The sequence below is a fragment of the Tinamus guttatus genome, unplaced genomic scaffold (assembly GCF_059628265.1).
Source record: "Tinamus guttatus ecotype Peru unplaced genomic scaffold, ASM5962826v1 Tinamus_guttatus_pri_ptg000459l, whole genome shotgun sequence".
Classification (NCBI taxonomy): Eukaryota; Metazoa; Chordata; class Aves; order Tinamiformes; family Tinamidae; genus Tinamus; species Tinamus guttatus.
This window is the reverse complement of record NW_028288993.1, coordinates 9,503,806-9,520,491: the sequence shown is the minus strand read 5'-3', so window position 1 is coordinate 9,520,491 and position 16,686 is coordinate 9,503,806. Positions and strand designations below refer to the sequence as shown.

The window sequence follows — 16,686 nt, the reverse complement described above, 5'->3', positions numbered from 1 at the left end:
TGGAAAACGCTGCCTACTTTTTTCTTTGTCACCTTGAATAGTAATTAAGGAGCAGTTGTCATTGCTCTTCAAACCCACATGCATGGAAATTTTAGCATCTCAAAAGTGTATTCGAGCTTTATAAATAGTTTGTCTGTGTTGCCTAGCAACTTCATTTCTTCTTTTCAGCTAAGCATGTTTTTGTTTTTTAACAATACCTAAAAATGTCCATTCTCAGGTTATAAATATACGTGGGTTAAGTATATGTTCCTGAGAATACACAAGTCTTAAATCATCTTTTTAATATTTTTCTTTAACTTTGGCTTTTCAGTAAGCTTATTTTGTTTTTGTTTTGGAATAGCATTCTTGTGCAAGCTGAGAGCACTGAGCAAGTGTATGAAATCATTTCATGAAGCATTTCACTTCTGTGGCTATTTATCCATTTAAATGTGGCTCTATCACTGTCTTAGCAATAACTGCAGTAAAGTGTGTGCAGGTGAGAGGGGGAGAGGTCCCAACACACCCACAGCTCTGCGTACTTGGCTCATGGAGCTGCTGTGCACGGTGCTTGGCAGCACTCGGCCTTCCCGTATGACCTCGGAGTCGAGGTGCCTGTTTGTGGCTCCTCTCTGATGTTAGACATTCCACAGCAGCTCCAAACCCCTCATTCCCTCTGGAATCGGGGTGCAGAGGAGTTCTCATGTCCATCCACACAAACTTTGATGCTTCCAGAGAAATGCTTTGAGAGTTCAGACCAAATGCTTGATGTTCTCATACCTATTTACTTCCCAGCATGTGTTTCTCTGTGAAAATGGCCTAGTGTTCAAGTGTACCAAACCTGTTGGGTTCCCTCAGCCTCCTCCCTAGGGCGCACGGAGACAGGATTCTGTCCATGGGGTGGCTGCTCTTCCATGATGTCCTGGGCAATAGTAGTAGGCTCTGCACACACAACTTGTGTGTGAGAACCCTGAGCCTTTTCAGTGGTGGTGTTGGCATCTTCTAGACTGCAGCGGAGCTTCTGCATGGAACGCTGAACTTGTAAAATGCACAAATCACCTGAATGTAGAGAATAAAGTTGATGGCAGTGAGGTGTTTATGACAGTCTGCCCCTCAGGAATGCCTGCTTAGATCATTAATTAGTTCACACTTTGACTGAATTTACAATTGAATGAATTTTAATTACATTTCACATAAAATGTGCCATGGCAAAGTGATCAAAGCTGTCTCCTATCTTTCTTTGAAGGTTTTGTTTGGAAAGGAAACCTCTTTCTATTTTCTGCTGCTTTTAGAAATGCTTTTGAATCCCCTTCTAAATGCGGCCTCTTGCTGATGATAGTGTATATTGGCAGAAATGGGGTTAGCTGTGCTGAAATTAGAGTGTCAGTGACACAAAGCAGTTTCACTAGTTTAAACTGAAGTCTGGCCAGGTTCACAGCATTACCATTCGGAGTAATAAATCACATATGAAACTCTTTGTAGTCCACTTACTCCTCGAGTGATGCACCAAACTACTTCCTACGTCAAGTGTAATAGGAAAGGAAGGATGTTATGTTGCACTTTATGATTGAGTTCCAAGGTGGCTGGTGGGGTAATCTTTCTGTAAGCCAACTACATCAAAAAATGTAATTCTATCATTGCTGGTTTTGTTTTTCAGTATACGATAAATGGAAAGAAAGTGGAAGTAGCCGTGAAAGAAATAATTGCAGGGAAAGAAGTTGCGCAGCGGGGAGCTTTCTCAAATCCAGAGACTTTGGACCTGTACCAAAATATTCCTGAGCTTCAGAATTTCTGAAGCCACTTTTTTCCCTGCTTTTTGCATCTGTTTTTGTTCTGTGTTTGTTTTTGTATATACCAATACTGTATGTAAAGAAAAATACTCTATTTAATACCAGTGGTTCTTTTAAAAGAAAAATATTTCGTTAAGTGCATTATGAAAGGCTTGGGTCAAGTGTAGCTCCCTTTTATTGGTTAAATATGCCATATATCTTGGAGTTATTCTTCCAGCCTGGAAGGAGAAACCTGCCTGTTCTGATTTTTATATATATGATGAATGCATCTTTTCTGGTTAGATTTACGTCAGCAGCCCATCAAACTGGAACGCCAATAGCCAAAATTGCAGTTCATAATAGAATATTTCTCTTTCATAAAGCATTCACTTTTCTTTTTTTAACTGGATTTTAGCTAAATTTAGGGTTTTTTCAAACCATATGGTTTAGAGCCAACTACAAGGAATATGTGGCAATTTATGTGACCATGGAACATGAAAATATTCCATACATAATGTGCATTTAAGTGCTTTTATTAAGCCAAACCATAATGCACAGCATCCATTTGACTTGACTCCAAATTATTTCAGTCTTCAAATATCTCATGGTACCCCTAAAAGTAATTACTGCTTTATTTTATGATGTATCTTATTGTTTTAAGCTTTTAGCTCACTGACTTTTAGGGATGCAGAAAGTGAGAGAACAGTTACCTCCATAGTCCTGGTGGAATTCAGATTATTTATACTGAATTTACTGGAATTATTCTGGATTAACATCACTGTAGCTGTGGACAGCATTTCAGTTCCCTATATCAAAGTTCTTTTTTGTCTTTAAGACAACAGTCTAGTGTTACATTAGCTGAGCAGTTCTGGTGTGTTCATTTATTAAAACCTGATGGGTTTGTAACTTTTTTTACTAAATGTCATGTTGGAAGTGGAAGACTATAATGTTTTCTAGCTCTGTATCCTTCCAATTTATAAAGGGAAAAATACTGTTAGGAGTATATTAAAACAGTAAAATGGAAGCACTAAACCTTGTTTCGTTTTTCACAAAGAAAATACGATTGCAGTAGTTGTACCAAATCCCCAACACTCTCATCTCCTGCACTATGTGAATATTGTGGGTTAAGTATTTAATGCATTAAAATCTTGGGTGTCTTGATAATTGTGTTGAATGCATTCAGCACTGATAAAGAGTTAACTAAAATAAATTGATTCTTAATATAAGTGTATATGCATGTGTGTGGATGTATTTGTTTCCACTTTCACTTAATGCCTTTTCCTTTTGGGTATCATGGGATTATTTGTAGCTTAATTTGTTATCTGTTGTAGTATTTTTATGCAAATTCACCCCAGAACTGTTGCTCTGAAAGCTTTACCCTGTTTTATAGAGCCCAGGACATGTGGGACGTTGTTGCAGTAGTTAAACTTGCACAACCAGCTGGTTTTGCAGGTCAACAGGATTTGCTGTCCACAGGAGTGGAGGGAAGTGTGCTGGAATCCTGCCCTGTATTGGTGTAGTGGTAAAAACTGTGTGTTGGGGTATGTTCCTGCTGCTAAAACGGCCACATCTGAGCAGAGAGGCAAATACTCCTTTACTTGGAGCAAAATCTAGGAGCTGATATGTTGGTTCGGCTGGAGCTAGTGGAAGTTTTGTATTTCCCCTCTGCCCTGTGGCAGCCTCCCGCTGGCCAGCTCCGGCTGATGGCAGCAGCAGAACTCGAGTGGTTGTATAAAATACTGCTGCTAATAATTCAGTGAGAGTAAAACTGCCCAGAAATGTGGCAGTGCTGCCCCTCCGATGGTCTGTGACCGAATCACGGGCACCAGCTCCAGGTCTGCCGCAGGATGCGGAGATGCCTCATTAGCAAATGAGCTAATGAATAAGCTGGTTTCCACCTGACCTTTCCACTGTGCCAACTCAGACAATATTGCATGCTGGGATCATGTATGTTTTAATATCAAGACCAAGCACTTGTTACAAAAGTACAGGAATGAGCTACCCAGCTGCCAATAACCTGTGATTAAAAGTACTTCTAAATTCCTTTCCCTTCTGGCATGCTATATATAAATTTTACATTAACTGTGACTTTGTATTCATTAAAACTTGATTATATTGTTCTTTAATTCATGCGAAATGTCTGAAGTTTACAAAGACTACAGTTCCTTATTAATAAGTAATTTTCAAATATTTCATTAAAGATAGTTTAGAAGCACAGATACTTCAGGAACACACGCAGTGCCTGAAGGCTAATGGATTTCCTTTAAATCCTATATCCTCCTTGAAACACTGCACAAAGTTTTGTTAGCAGCTATTATATGATCTTGACGAAGTTTTTCCCAGGCTTATATTGACAAACCACAAAAAAGGTAGGTGTAGCGGTGCTGGATTGTATAATTGTGTTTGTGTGGTCCCCCTTGAGGTGGCTCAGGTGGTGCTGGGGCTTGAAGTCAAAGCCTGGACAGAAAGTGTCCTCGGGTGCTTGGGCGTCCCCGGGGGTGACGTTGGCTGCTCCTGGCAGGGTTGGCAGTGCCAGATCTGCAGGATTAAGAGCATTTGGGCAGGGTGGTTTTCTGACAGGGTCCTCTGCAAATCTGGGAGCTGCTCCGTTGACCTGGGTGATGGGGACAGCCCGTTCGCCCTTGACTCGCTGACAGCCGCTGTTTTATCGCTCCTCTCTTGGAAACCCGCTGTTGTCAGTGTCTCTTAAACAGGTACTTTCCCCTCCCACTGCCTCATGATTTCAATTAATTTCCCTGGTTGGTGGCGGCTTGTACAGAAATAAAACGAGCTAGAACGCAGCAGCCCAAGCAGGACAGAGCTGATAAAATTGTTTATTGTTTGTGTGCAAGAGAAATTGGTTGTGTGCATTACTTATTCAGTGCTTTTAAAAACACAGGTAATTGCCTGATGGAACGTGGCTTCCCCGGAGCCGTTATTGTCTCCCAGGTTAATGTGTGCATATTTAAAAGCATATTGCTTGCAAGGCGGAGCAGTCAGCACCTAATGGGGTGTTTAAAGCAGTATTTGAAAGATATTAACAAGGAAGCAAGGTTTGGTTTTGAGAGTGAGCTGTAGAGTTGGGTTTTGGGGACAGCTGGGCAGGTAGCTGGTGTACCAGTGAGCTGCTTTGGTAGAAAGAGAGGGCTAAATGTTAATTGTGTCAGAGTTAGGATGGGGATCCAAATCACAGCGAAGTGTTAGCGCAGTCTGGTACAGCAGCCTCCCACCCAGGCACGTGGAGATGTGTTTAGGCCAGAGAACAGCATTGGTGAGGGTGCAATGTTTGACTGGCTTGTGTAGCCCATCAGTGCAGGCTGAACTGCACCTTGTGCTCCCTCCTGAGAAGACTTTAATGAGTTTAGGACTACCTGCTTTTGACAAGTGGTTTTGCAGAGTTTGGGAGGGTTATCAGCAGTCAGCACATGACCTGATTGAAACAGCGAGGTCCTTGGGGAGAAACGTCATCTCCATTAGTGTTAATGAGTTTGCAATCGCATATTAAAGACAGTGTGTGGAGGTTCACACCACTGATGGAATCTGCCCAGAGAAACCCCCTCTTTCTGTTTTGTTTTCTCTTTTGTAATGATTTAAAGGGGTGAGAATTTGCACTGATGAAAGGAACGTTCCTCCTGTCTGTTTAGTTTTACAATGAGATTGTTCCTGAGTGTTTCTCAGCTATTGGTTTACAGTCCGCGTTTTGGATTATGAGGATCCGTAAGGATTATGAGAGTATTTCTTCTCATTTTGCCTTGCATGCTGTTAGAAACACTGATTCAATTATGCTGCATTATATTCTCCAAGGCTGTGCTACGTAAAGCCTCGGTACAGTGACATGGATAAGATGACCGGGGAATGCCATCCTTTGGAGGAGGAATTTCTTTGGGAACCAGCCCTATGGTAAGAGCTGGTCAAGAAGGGAGTCCAAGTCGGTGTTGTTGTGAAGATGCAGGAGTCCTCGATGTGGCCCTTCTTGCTGGAGGCCTGGCTGAGATGGCTGCGGTTGGGGTGAGCACACGGCAGGCCGAGGTGGAAGATGGGCTGCAGGAGCTTGTGGAATTCCCGAGCTCCTGCCAGATTCCACCTTCCTTCCCGCGTTGACTCCAAGATTCCTCAGAGACGCTTCTGGCTGAAGCCCTCCACAAAAGGCATCTTTCACATTTGCATTGCCTTTGGCAGGTTTCATTTGCTTTCCCTCCTCTTAAGAGTGTCATCTTGGGCTCTTCTTCCTAGAGCAGCTGGAGAAGGACAGTCCTGCCCCACTGAGGCAGCTCATCCACCTCTCGGGAGCTCTGCTGAGGTCTGCAGCCCTTCACTGCCCAGAAAAGGTCAGTTTAGGAGCTCCATAACATGCAGAAATGCACTGATTTCCTCTGCCCCGGGTCTGAAATGGTTTCAAGGTGTCTGGTGCTGTTGCACAAGACCCTGGGGCTGGCTGGGAGGCGTTGTAGCCCCTTTGGGTGCTCACAGGTGGGTGGTCAAGTACCCAGAGCTCTGGGGCAAAGCATTTATTTTGCTGTAAAACAGATGCTTGTCTCTGCAGCTTAAATTATCCAGGAAGAGGTTAAAGCTAAATGGAAATAAATTGCAGAGGGAAGCCTATGCAATAGTTTGTGCTAGTTGGACTAACTTGGTTTAAAAGGTGACCTGAGTTTAAGCAGGTGCGACTTCCAAGCCTTGGCGGAGCCTAAGGAGGCGGCCTCGAGTGTGCAAACGTGATCCTCGACCGAGAATTTTAATTTGCACCGTTCTCATGTATAATAAAATATGCCAGATACATGACACTTCATGAATTAATGCAGGAGCGTAAAGCAGGCCGAGAGATTCCTGCGCAGGGTTTGTTCTCAAAATGCAAATACCGAGGCAGGTTCTGCGCTGACCCGGCTACCTGGAGCCGGGAGCCCGATGCCAGGCTCTGCTTTGGGGTTTGCTCGTGTCGTTACTGGAGCGTGTGCTCACAGCAGTGTTTTGTTGCCCTGTTTTGTCCAGCTGCTTTTCCAGCAGGGAATTGCTTTCATGCACAAATGGGACTGACTTGTCAAGGCGGCTGGCTCTGCTGGGGCGGCTCCGCTGGGTGCGGCGGTTCCTGCTTGGCCCTGTAAATGGAAACGCTAAAGGGTCCCTGTCTGTGTCTTGTCAGGGTATTCAATTCACTTCAGCTGCAGGGAGGGAAAGGAAGCTGCAATGAGTTTAGCCAAATCTCTGCAGGAGCTGAGCGTGAGGAAAGAAACTCTGTTTTTTAAAAATATTTTTAATGGCACTGAGGGCCCCTTCTTGCCTGGCTCCTCCTGGGAAGGAGCTGCTGCCTCAGCCCCTCGTGCCACAGGATCCTCTGTCAGCCCGAGAGCGTCTCAATTTTAGCATCAGAAACGCATGTGTGCAGAGGCTCAGACGTACAGACAGCGACAGCAAAACGACTGAGCTGCGTCTCCACAGGGCTCCTTCCTGGAGACAGGATGGTGATGAATGGCATCTGTGTGCATTGAGGACATTAATGTAATTAGTGATTAATTAAAACAATGCCAGACCGACATAACTTGGGGATTGATGGTGGGATGAGAATTACTGATCCTGGGGAGCATCATTTTGGGGGGACTAGTGGAAGGAGTTCCCAAAACCCCCACTTGTCCCCCACATGCCTCCTGTACCATTCATTGCCTTAAATATCCTCACAGTGAGTTTTTCTGAGGGTCTAATTATAAACTTCATTATAATTGTTCATTAGTTTTATTTTCTTCAATTAGCCTAACAAGTTGCCAAATGAAATACAAGACTGGCAATTAGCTGAAGCTAACCGTAATGAGCCCCTCAAATTGGGTCACCAAATATGTTCTTTTATAGCACTATTTTTTCTTTTTCAATCAGTGAACAATAACATAAATATTCAGAGTCTCTCCCGCTCTTAAGCGGTGGAAATTTCCCACTCTCGTTTATTAGCTGGAGAGGAAAAGGAATATATCACTCTGCTGATGCTTGTTCTTGCTTTGGAAGCACGTGGTCCAAGTGAGGGCATCCTTATGTTCCATCCTGGGACCTCCTGGGGGTCTCTGCTGCCCCGCATGGGTCTGTTCCTCTGCAAGGGGTAGAGGACACCGGTTTTCTGAGCACAGGGGAATGTTGCAGCAGAAGCTCCTGGTTTTATGGTCCGGGGCCTTTCCTGCAGCTCTGGATGGTATGAGACGTTATTGGGTATGACTAACTTCATCCACAAGCCGTGGAGATGAGCAGCACCAATGTGGGTCCTCCGCAAGGCCAAGTCCTGGCATTAGCAGGACATGACCCTGCGCTCAGACTTCCCTGGGATTTTGCGCCACATTTGACCAATGAAAGCACAATAAAATATTAAACCACCCCAAAGATGACAGCGCTCCATAAGCAATTGATAAAAGGCCATGGAGAGGGTGAGTGTGGAGCGATGCAGGGCTGAGCCAGGGCAGAGGATGGGGCTGTGCGATTGCAAGGCACCGTCTCCCCAGCCCCTTGCTCTGGCACATGGATGAGTTTGATGATCCGTTAGCCCCAGGGAACCGGCTCCCTGCAGCACTGCGAGGAGATGAACAATCTTTGTGTCCTGGAATGATGCGTACACCTCCCTTCTGGAACTGCCCCTTGCCAGGCGGGACGGGCGCCGCTCTTACCACATGAGAGCGAGGACCGGGAGCACAGGATGGGGCACGTTTGGGCCCTGCCTTCCCCCTATTCCAATGCCCCCCGAGGCAGCGTGCAGGCCTGGCAGCTGCCTGGGTTAAAACACGGGTGTTTTAGGCACCGCTTTGCCCACGCGAGCGCCCAGGCTGGGAGCTCCGCGCGCGGCGCTCGCCTGCTCCATTTCTGTCTCCGAGCCGCCTTTGAAAGGGGCCCTTTGACAGCTCCAGGCGTTTCCCCCTTCAGCGCTGTCGGGAATGGGAGAACATGAGAGAAGAAACCCGAAGGAGTGACAGGCCCCGTGTGCTTTACGTGGAGCACAAGGGCTGTTTCAGCGAGCTGCTGCGCGAGCAGCTCTGCTCCACGGGCCTCCTGCTCCGCAGGGCTCTCCTGCCACCGTGAGTGGCGCGGGCCGGGATTCCCGGGAGCAAAGTCCCCCAGCGCGTGGGTTTATCCTCCAAGCCTGGAGAACCACATCTGGAACGCTGGAGGAGACGACTCCACCCTCATTTGCAGCTGGTATCCTTGTGCTCCTTGAGGCTCCTCCGCGTCGTTGCTCAGGTTTGCCCACAGCAATGTTGCAAACGCCGCTCTGGGAATGCAAACCTGGAGCTTTCCGTCTCCGTCCGAATGCTTCTACCCTGGAAGTTTACACGTGGTCTCCGTTGCAGACAGCGGTGAGGACGGTGGCCCCGGCGGGCTGACCCCCCTGGTGTTTTGTTGCCACCAAGCCATAGTCCTAATGGCAAGTGGGGGGAACAAGCTGCATTTTCACTGATTTCATCAGAATTAGGGGACTGTGTGTTTTGATCAGCTCAAAGGCATCAAAACAATGATGCACCCAAAATACATTCTGAAATAATTTCTTTTTATTTTGTCATAGTTAAGGGGTAAAATCAGGTTCCTTGTAATTATGCAAATAACAGCATTTTTTCATACACAATTGTTTCCCTAAAATATGTTTTCTTTTTGACTGGCTATTATGAAAAAGGGACACAGAGTAATCAAAAGAGAGTTTCTGATATGAATTTCTACAAGGTACTGACCTTCTGCTTACTCTCCTTGCTTGGCAGAAAGGTTTTTACTACTTTTCCCACCTCTGCTTACAGAATTCCTCATTTTGGCAGATTCCTGGGAAAACACTGCCCATGGGCCTCAGTGCAGAGCTGGTGAGGAAGCCTCATGCCCTCCTCTCCCTCCCTGCTCCCAAAGTCAGTAAGTGCAGTTGATTTCAAAGCGCATTGTTCAATTTTTCAGCTTCAAAGTGCCCAAAATATTTTGATTTTTTTTCTCCCGCCTCTAGCTAAAGCTCTTAGCTCTGGGGAGCTCCCAAATGCTGTAGCACATCCAAAAGGGCAATGCAGCGTTGCTCTTTGCTGTCTGCATGAACTCAGGCAAAGATGGGATGAGCAAATGCTCCCTGCTCTGCTCCTGCAGCAGTTGCTCCCTCTGCATCGCTGCTGAGTGCAGCCACTTTGTTGGGTTTTGCATGAACCTTTGGGCCAAACACATCGGGGAATTAATGCTCTGCCCCCCTGGAGCACCTCGCACCCGAGGGCTAAGAGCATCACAAAGATGGGAACTGCCCCAGTGTCACGGGATGTGGGGCCAGGGCAGCTCCTGCTGCTTGTGGAGACCTTTTGGCCCTGGATCTGCTGCAGTTTTGCTCCTGCTTTGGCTCTGGGGTGGCTGCGTCAGTCAAATCCAGCCCAACCAGCAGCTTTTCCTAAATGCTCCTGCATTTGAGGACCCCCAGAGACATTCAAGTTCCTCATTCCTGGCACCCTCAGGCCCAGCTTCCCTCCTCACAGTTGGATTTTCCTCCCAATACACAAAGGGATGTGAAAACATGAATCCCCCACCGCTCACCTAGGTCCTTGTGGGACCTTTAGAATTGGCATTTGAGTGATTCTAGAAACCATCGGCTTTCAATAAATCCTGACCGCCATGTATTTAGTGTGTGGATGGATTCTCCCTAGGAGTTCCCCATGGAAGGTGCATTTCCTTCCCCTCCATGGAACATGAGCATTTATTCCCTTTTGTGGTTGCGTAGAGTGGTAAAATATTAGGCTTACATTTTTTACGACTTTCATAGGAGTGGTTGTGGAGGCAAACAAGATTACATAAAAGCTGGTTTATGCAGGGAGGGGAAAAAATCAAATGGGGAGAAATGTTTGCAAAACACTGCAAGGCCCAAAGAGGGGAGCGGAGGCTTTTTCCACCTCAGCTTTTCTGTTGCCATCACAGGAACAGCTCCCAGCTGTGTAAATCCCATCGCACCCCTTGCACCCCGCTTTGCTCGGACGTTTTTCACGCAGTTTCCACGCCGTTTTCCGCCGCTCCGCCGGTCGCCGCCGCCAGGGGGGAGCCGCGCTCCGCTCCCGCGCGGCACCCGCGGCCGCCCGCGCGGCTGGGGGCGGCGGAGGCGCCTCGTGTCTCCCCACGGCGCAGCCCCCCGGCCCCACGTCCCGCGCGGGGGACGCCCTCCCGCGCCTCGTCCCACGGCCCCGCAGGTGCCGCCTCCTGCCCGCATCTCCGAGGAGCGGAGACCTCCAGCCCCGCGGTGCCCTCACAGGGAAACCCCCCTGCCCGCCGCGTCCCCGTCCCTCGGGGCGGCCCCTGCGCTGTCCCGCGCGGGTGGCCCCGCGTCCCCCGTCCGGGCAACCCTCCCGCACCGGCGAACCCCGAACTGCCCCGTCCCAGGGGAACCGCATCCTCCGGCCGGGGACACCCCCGCCCCGCCGCCCTCCGCGGCGCCGCCCCTGCGCGCGCGCCGGCCGCGCCGCCACCTCCGCGCCCGCGGGCGGCCAGCGGGGGCGGCGCGGGCCGCGCTGGGGGCGGCCGAGCGCGCGGGGCCCGGAGCGCGCGGGGCCGCCCTGGATGGGCCCCGGGCCGCGGCGGCGGCGGCGGCGGCGGCCCCGGGGGCGGCGGAGCGGAGCGGAGCGGAGCGGGGGGGAGTGGTTATCGCCCCCTCCCCGCCCGCCCGCCCCGTTAAACCGCCCCTCTCCCCATAAATCAGCACCATGACTACTCCCGGGCATGGATCGAGGAGGATGCTCTCCCGGGGCGCCGCGCTGCTCCTCGCGCTCCTCTGCGAAGGTAACGCGCAAGTTTCCGCGCCTGGTGCCTCTCGCCGCCGCGTCTCGCTGCTTTATTTCTAAACTCGTTATTTATTTATTTTTATTTTTATTTTTTTCCCTTCGGACCCGTCGGGGCTGTGCGTGCGGATCACCCCCCCCTTCCCCAGGCGTGCAGTGTGTCCCCCCCCCTAGTGACATTGGCCCCTCTGCCCACGCGTGTCCGTGGGGCAGCCCGGGGGCCCCGGGCTTGCACTGCTCTGTCCTGGCGCAGCAGAACCCGGCAAGGGGCTTGGGGGTAAAAGGACAAAGTTTGGGTCTCCCTGCAAGGAGAGGGGCAGTGGGACATGTGTCCCCAGGGCTCCCCACGTCCTCTCGCTCCTCAGGAGCTCCCGTCTTCCGCAAGGCAGAAGAAGGGGGAATATCCTGAAGTTCAACCTCTTGGGTCAGATAATTCTTGTGGTGCTTTTCCTGGGCGTAGCTGGAAGCAGAGCAGGTTTCCTTTGGTGTGTGGCATGAGATCGGGGCCCTGGGTGAGCTCAGGAGAGTTTTCCTAGGAGTGCTCGGTTCTGAAGGACCCAGAGAAACGTCAGCCCCAAGCCGGCTGTTAGGGGTTTGGTCTTGCTGTGGCTTCTGGTGTTTTTGTTTTTCTTCTTGCTTGTGTGTTTTTCCTGCAGCTGAACTTGAGGGCAGCCTGTGGGTCACAGCTCGGGGTCTCTGCAGGGACCCGGCTCCAATCGGGGATGCCAGCCGGAGTGCAGTCCTGAAAAAGTCTCTGCAGGACTTCTGTCCTGGCATGTTTCCCTCCTCTCTGGAGTGGGAGCTCCCTCACAGGTGCTGTTTCTAATAAAACAGTGGTTGTTTTCAGAAAGCATCAATCCAGGTGGATCGGTGCTGAGGTTCACCCCCCTTTCCCACTGCGTGGGACGGTGCTCGCGTTTGGCTGTTGCAGGGAGCCTTGCACGGATGGGGGGAAACTTCCCGGTGCTTCAGGCATGTGCCAAAGGGCCAGGATTTTTGGAGGATCCCTGAGAGGGGAGACGGCTGCAGCTGTTGGTGCTGGGGATGTAAGGAGAGCGTTGGGGCAGGGACCCGCTCCAGCTGGGGACGGCAGCGGGAAGGCACCTGCGCTGGGGCACAAGGGGTTTCCTCGTGCTGCCTGTCCCAGCCCGGGAGGCTTTCCCATTGGAAATCCTGTTGTGCAGAGCAGGGATGCGGAGCGGGGCTTGAGCTGCCTCGGATCAGGGCTGCCCTGGGGAGCGATAGCTTTTCATCGCCGGTGTAAGACCTGTTACTCCATGGAGCCTCTGCTTTTATTTGAGGAGAGAGTTCGGAGCAGCAAAGGAACAGTGCTGTGCCTGCCTCTGTGTTATTTTTTTTTTCTTTCCCTTTGACACATTAATGATAATCTTTTCTGTGATATTTTCCCCCCCCTCCTGTGTGGGTAGCTACCATGGTGAGATTGGGCTGTGGGTGTAATTTTTCCTGCGCTCTGTGTGCTTAAACATATGGAAACCTACTTTGTAACAGTTAGTGGCAGCAAATCTACCGTGGGATCGCTGTGCCGGTCCTTCTCCCCTGCTTGCTGAATGGCTTCATGAGCAACGTGCACTTTGGAGATGAGCAGCGTCTGGGCTCAAGCTGCAAATAATGAATCCATCCACCATTCTGCACCTCTTCTATCCCCCCAAGGATACGACGTTCTTCTGGTTTTGTAACCAAGTGTGACGCTCCAGGTGCATCCTGTGGGTTGCAGTGATGCCTGTGTATGGAGAGGGGTCTGGGGTCGGGGGGAGCCTCATCTGGGTGCTGCTTTGGGATCTGCCTCTTCCAGCAGTGCTTCCCGAGGAGCGCGGCTTGCAGGATCCGTAGCCATCTGTTGCGCAAAGCTGCGTTTCCCCCCGGCCGGGGGTGCTTACGAACCAGACCTGGGTCCAGGGCACTGCAGACGGGCACCGCTGTGTCGCCCTCCTCCTCAGCACCCAGCTTGCCCAGCCCGTCCCCTTGGGCTCTTGCCGTTTCTCTCCGTTCTCCTTCATTTTGCCCATTTGTGGGGCTGCCTCTGGCTGTTTCCCGGGCTAGGAGCGCCGGGCCGCGGCCCTCCCGCCTCTCCGGAGCGGCCCTGAGCGGCTCTGCGAAGGCCCAATTAAGAGATCACTCTTGATGTCTGCAGTCCCGTCTGCCGCGGCTGCGAGCAGAGGGTGCCCGTGCTGGCAGCCCTCGCGCAGCCTCCAGGACGCGTCTTCCTGGCAGCGGCCCCGCTTTGTTGCTGGCACCCGGCAGGGTTTTTGGCCGCCTTCCTCGCTGGCAGCAGCGGGGCTGTCTCTGAGGTTGTATCAATAGGTATCCGGTGAACGACCTGTGTGAATTACCTGCGTCTCTGCTTTCCTGCCTGCCGCTCCTTCCTCCCGAGCTCCTCGGCGTTCCCGGTGCCATCCTGCAGCGCCCAGCTCGGGGATGGACGTTTTGAAGCTTATTGGACAAACCGGCAACTTCAGCTGCTGTAAAAGGTCCTCGAGCCGCCCAGCCCTGTCTATGAGCAGGGACCTGGGACTTGCTTTTAGCCCGTGGCTCTAGGGCGTGTGGGTGGAGAGACATTATGCTTATTTTATTGTGTATCCCTGTATTACTCTCCATAATATGGAGGCACTTTTTATGCAGAGTCTCTTCAGGAACAAAAATGAAAGACCTGTATTATCTGCAGTACAATAGATTGGCAGAATATGATCATACAAGCTGTTGAAAATGTCGGTTATTTCTCCACATTAGTGCAGTCTTCCACATTTTATCTAATGACTGCCCAAACTGATGCGATTTGGGGCATGGAGGGTTGGGGAAGAAGGCTGAAATTATTATCCTGCTGCTTGCTCAAGGTGCCATTAAAACAATAATACACTTCAGATATTCTGGTTTTACTTCCCATCAGTGTAAATCTAGAGCAGCTCTTCTGGAGTCAGTGAAGCTGCTCTGGATTTATGCATTGCCACTGCAGTTGGCATTGGACTCTGGGAATAGAAGGAAAAGTGTGTGACTTGCCTGGTGCAGCATTTCTCACTTCAAAATCCTTGGCCAGTGATGCTGCAGTTTACTCTGTGCATTTCAAATCAAAAAGTCCCCATCACTCATGGCTTCAATTTTTCATTATTTTCTTCAGGCTTGGTCTCCAAGCGGTGCTCCCTGACACCTGACTTCAGCTGATCAATGGAGTCTCTTGGGGTTTGGATTCCAAAATAGTTACATTAAAATCAATAAAGTCCAGTTAATTTGCTGTATCTTATTACTGAGAATGATAGGGGCTCCAGCGCTCTTGCTCCAAGCATTAGCTCGGTGTTGAAAGCAGCTCAATGTGGTGAGGAAGGTACGAATGTCAGGGTGGCTCTGTGAGCCCGAGCAGAGGGCTCTGCAGCCCGGGATGGTTGTGGACAGCATCCTGCATCCAGGGAAGGATCAGAGGATCAGGGATGTGCTCCTGAGCCAGAGCTGCTCTCCGTGTCTGTAACGGTCGGGATGTTTTCCAGTCATGGATTTGGTGGCCTGTGTGACAGGTTGGTGCCCACAGCACCTGTGGACAAGGAGGTCCTGGCAGGAGGTGTGTGTTCCTCTAGATGCCATTGGAAGATGCTTCGTTTTCCTGATGCCAGGAGTTTCCCACCTGGTGTTTCAGAGGAGGCTGTTCCCATCTGAGAAGGGGCAGGCAAAAATGAGAAGCAGAGAGGACCCCAGAGACCACCTAGGGGATGGGTGACGGCTGCCGGGTACCTGCCCTTCTCCCCGCTCCTCCCCTTGGCACCGAGTCCTGCAAAGCCAAGTCACTAAAGTGCCGCTCCGAGTGCTCCTGGCCAGGGAATTCACTGCAATTCCTGCCTGAAAGGCTCTGCCCATTTCCGTGGATTGGGGACTCTGCCTGCCTGGACTTCAGTCCCAAATGCAGTGTAATTATTAGCGTTCCTTTCGCACTATGCAAAAACTCTCTGGCAACAGCCTTGCAGCTTTTCTTTGTTTACATAAATGTGTTTGTTTCTGACAGCATTCAGAAAGCTTCATGAATTTATGATGTGCTCTAGATTCTAGCGCACTTTTTTTTTTTTTTTTTTAAACATGCTTTCCACCCGAATCTTGTGATGAAACAACATTTCAGCAGGCTATTGAGGGGCAATGCAAGCATCGTCTTTTATGGAAAATCAGTTTGCTGAAGATCAAAAGCAGCCCAACCCCTTTCCACTTGATCAATTTACCTGTCATAGGAATCAATTTTTAAAAATGGTGATTAAGACCTATCTTGATTCTTGCAACTTTGGGGAAGGAGAAAAAAAATGAAATGTAGCATTTGACTTTTATTTTTGTTTTTATTTTTTTGGTCTTTTTTTGTTGTTGTCTTTATTTTGTTTCACCTCTACTACCAAAACCCACAGAAAACTCCTTGTGGGAGTCAGGGACAGCCAGGAGTGGAGATGTTTCCATTAGATTGCAGCCCGCTACATAGACTAATTGGAAACTCCATGCAAAGAAACTCCGCTCCTCTGGCTGTGCCTGCTCCAAATGGCCTTCCAGATCCTCTCTGTGCAATTGCTTCCTCCACAGTGCAGGGGGAAACCTGCAGCTGCAGAAAAATGGGCTTCTGGTGATGAAGATGATGATTCTTGGGGAGAAGGGGCTGCATCCTCTGTTGTGTGTGTGTGTTGCAGCCTGTTGTGCTCCCTGTGGGCTACAGCCTGCACGAGAACGGGTCTGGAGTTACGAGAGTGGTGGGATGAACGCGGCTGTTGTGCAGCCTTGACAGCCGGTGGTGCTACCATGGTGGTACCATGAGGCTGCCCTAGATGGAAAGGGAAGAAAAAACAGAAAAAAATAAACCCCAGATATCCTTCAGGTGGGACTAAATGAAGAAATAGCGAGTGAATTTCTTATTTGGGGAAGGCTAAGGGGCTTGGGAGGCTTCTGTAAAAATCTGTGTTGCCATCGAGGAGAGCGTCACCACCGTGACCTGCCTCGGGGTGGTGTGGGAGGTGGGGTCCTCTCCTGAGCCCCTTTCCCCTCACAGGCCCTAAATGCGCAATGTTTGGAGAGGTTTGTCAGCTACTGTTGGAATTCTGGAAGGAATTTATGGAAGAAAAACATTTTTTACAAAGGAGAGGGTAAATGTCATTCTTATTGCCCAAGAAATAAAATCCTTCCAAACATGAGAGGTGATGATTTTTTTTTCTTTTTTTTTTCCCGCC

The 16,686-nt window shown here is 49.8% G+C and overlaps 2 protein-coding genes across 2 annotated transcripts in view; both read left to right on the top strand.

The window, feature by feature from the left end:
• The window catches only part of AACS (acetoacetyl-CoA synthetase), a 39,376-nt gene extending 36,400 nt beyond the window's left edge, over positions 1-2,976 (top strand). The window contains exon 18 of the mRNA XM_088532501.1: positions 1,634-2,976. Coding sequence (XP_088388627.1) covers positions 1,634-1,771 — 138 coding nt within the window. The 3' untranslated portion in view covers positions 1,772-2,976. The remainder of the gene's footprint in view (positions 1-1,633) is intronic.
• Positions 2,977-11,365: 8,389 nt separating this feature from the next.
• The window catches only part of TMEM132B (transmembrane protein 132B), a 207,430-nt gene continuing 202,109 nt past the window's right edge, over positions 11,366-16,686 (top strand). The window contains exon 1 of the mRNA XM_088532500.1: positions 11,366-11,489. Coding sequence (XP_088388626.1) covers positions 11,414-11,489 — 76 coding nt within the window. The 5' untranslated portion in view covers positions 11,366-11,413. The remainder of the gene's footprint in view (positions 11,490-16,686) is intronic.